Source organism: Octodon degus, unplaced genomic scaffold, assembly GCF_000260255.1.
Source record: "Octodon degus isolate 3935 unplaced genomic scaffold, OctDeg1.0 scaffold00110, whole genome shotgun sequence".
NCBI lineage: Eukaryota > Metazoa > Chordata > Mammalia > Rodentia > Octodontidae > Octodon > Octodon degus.
The window spans coordinates 515,366-516,985 of NW_004524686.1; the positions used below are offsets into that span (position 1 = coordinate 515,366).

General features: G+C 33.8%; 1 protein-coding gene across 1 annotated transcript in view; it reads right to left on the reverse strand.

The window, feature by feature from the left end:
- The window catches only part of LOC101576133 (nibrin), a 56,999-nt gene that overhangs the window by 2,168 nt on the left and 53,211 nt on the right, over positions 1–1,620 (reverse strand). Inside the window, exon 13 of the mRNA XM_004639351.2 lies at positions 229–278. Within this exon, the coding sequence (XP_004639408.1) occupies positions 229–278 (50 nt within the window). The remainder of the gene's footprint in view (positions 1–228; positions 279–1,620) is intronic.

Here is a 1,620-nt window from a genome sequence, read left to right on the forward strand (position 1 = left end):
TACATGATGCAAATAAAACAAACCTTAAACCTTGAAGCTATATGTAGGAAACCCAGTTAAGAGGTGATCAAGTAATAAAAAGAACATACATAATAAAAACAAAACATTCAGTGAAGAGATTGAACTATTTAAGACAGAGAAGAAGCAAATATCTAGTATGTATGAGGAGAACCTGAATTATGTACCCATCTCTCAAAGGTATATTAAAAAACTGAAATCAAACTTTACCTAAACAGATCATCAGCAAGAGACTCTTCTTTTGCATGTTGCCTTTGTACCTGTCAAAATTAATACATTCAAACATTTGCTTAGTGGTGAATATATAACGAAGTGCTCTACTTAAGCAAGTTAAAATAAAAACAAAAAGGGAACAAATGCTAAATAAGCTGAGGACCATAAAAACAGTTCTAGAACTAAATAAGTAACAGGTGACAATGCTAATGCTTAGAAAATAATTACTGAGACTTCAGATATCAAAATATTTATATAGACGTAAGTGAAACTGTATTGTGACTAGGAGATAAATCTAAACACAAAGTTCATTCATATTTCAACATTCCATATACATCTTATATACACGGCTTGAAGGTGATTTAATAAAATACATTGTTTCATTCATGAAACAAAGTTTTATAGTGTGGAATCTTTGTTGCAAAAAGTTTTAGGATTTGGAGTATTCTAGATCTCATACTAGGGACGCTCTACCTCACAGGCATTTATTTAATGCCTACAAATCTAACAGATTTTGGCATTACTCTCATTCCACAGGAGGAGAAAGCGTAAGGTAAGGCACTTTGCTGAATGTCATGCAAGTATGAAGAACATACTATGTTCTGCAAGTATGAAGAACATAGCTCCTGATGTTGGGACAGAATTTAGGGAACTACAGTGAATGCAGCAGAAAAAGTAGAGGGCAAAGGTATCACAACAGAAATATAGTTATGCCTTAAATCCAGTGACCCAAGAAAATAATAAAAAGATTTAAAACACATAATAGAAAAGTGGAGATGACAAAGAACCACATCTGCAATCGAAATAGCTTATAGGATTTCACGAAAAGTTAGTAAAGATAATCACAATGTGTGACTGAAAGATACCGTGAATGCTTAAAAAAAAAAAGTTTCAGCAAAAGTCACTGCCAAGAATGATGGGGTGTGTTCAAAGCAAGGGGAAGAAGTTTTGCATATTCTGAGGGAGGCTGACTGATGACAATGTCTTTTACTATAGAAAATATTTGAACTTAAACATTTTCTGTGATTTCTGATCAGTGTATCCTCATCTACCTCATTCACTGGACCTGGCACATGCAATGTATGACTCATTGCCAGAAGTCAGAGTGGTCATGAAAGGTAAATGGTTAGAATCATTTTAGATTATTAAGGTAGTCGTGAGAGCACAACTAAGGACATAAAAAAAAGAAAAAGACTTCAGAGTGCTTCAGAGAGAATGAGCCAAGTGCATTCAGAATATTCTGAGGGGAGTTACAGGCCATGTGTTCTTTACTGTAGTAAATGAAAAACATTAAAGTCACCATATTTTTATCACATTTCATATATTTTCACAAAGTAAGTCCTCTAAATATGGGAAAACCGGAACTGTCATAAAGTGAGGCGGGAAAAA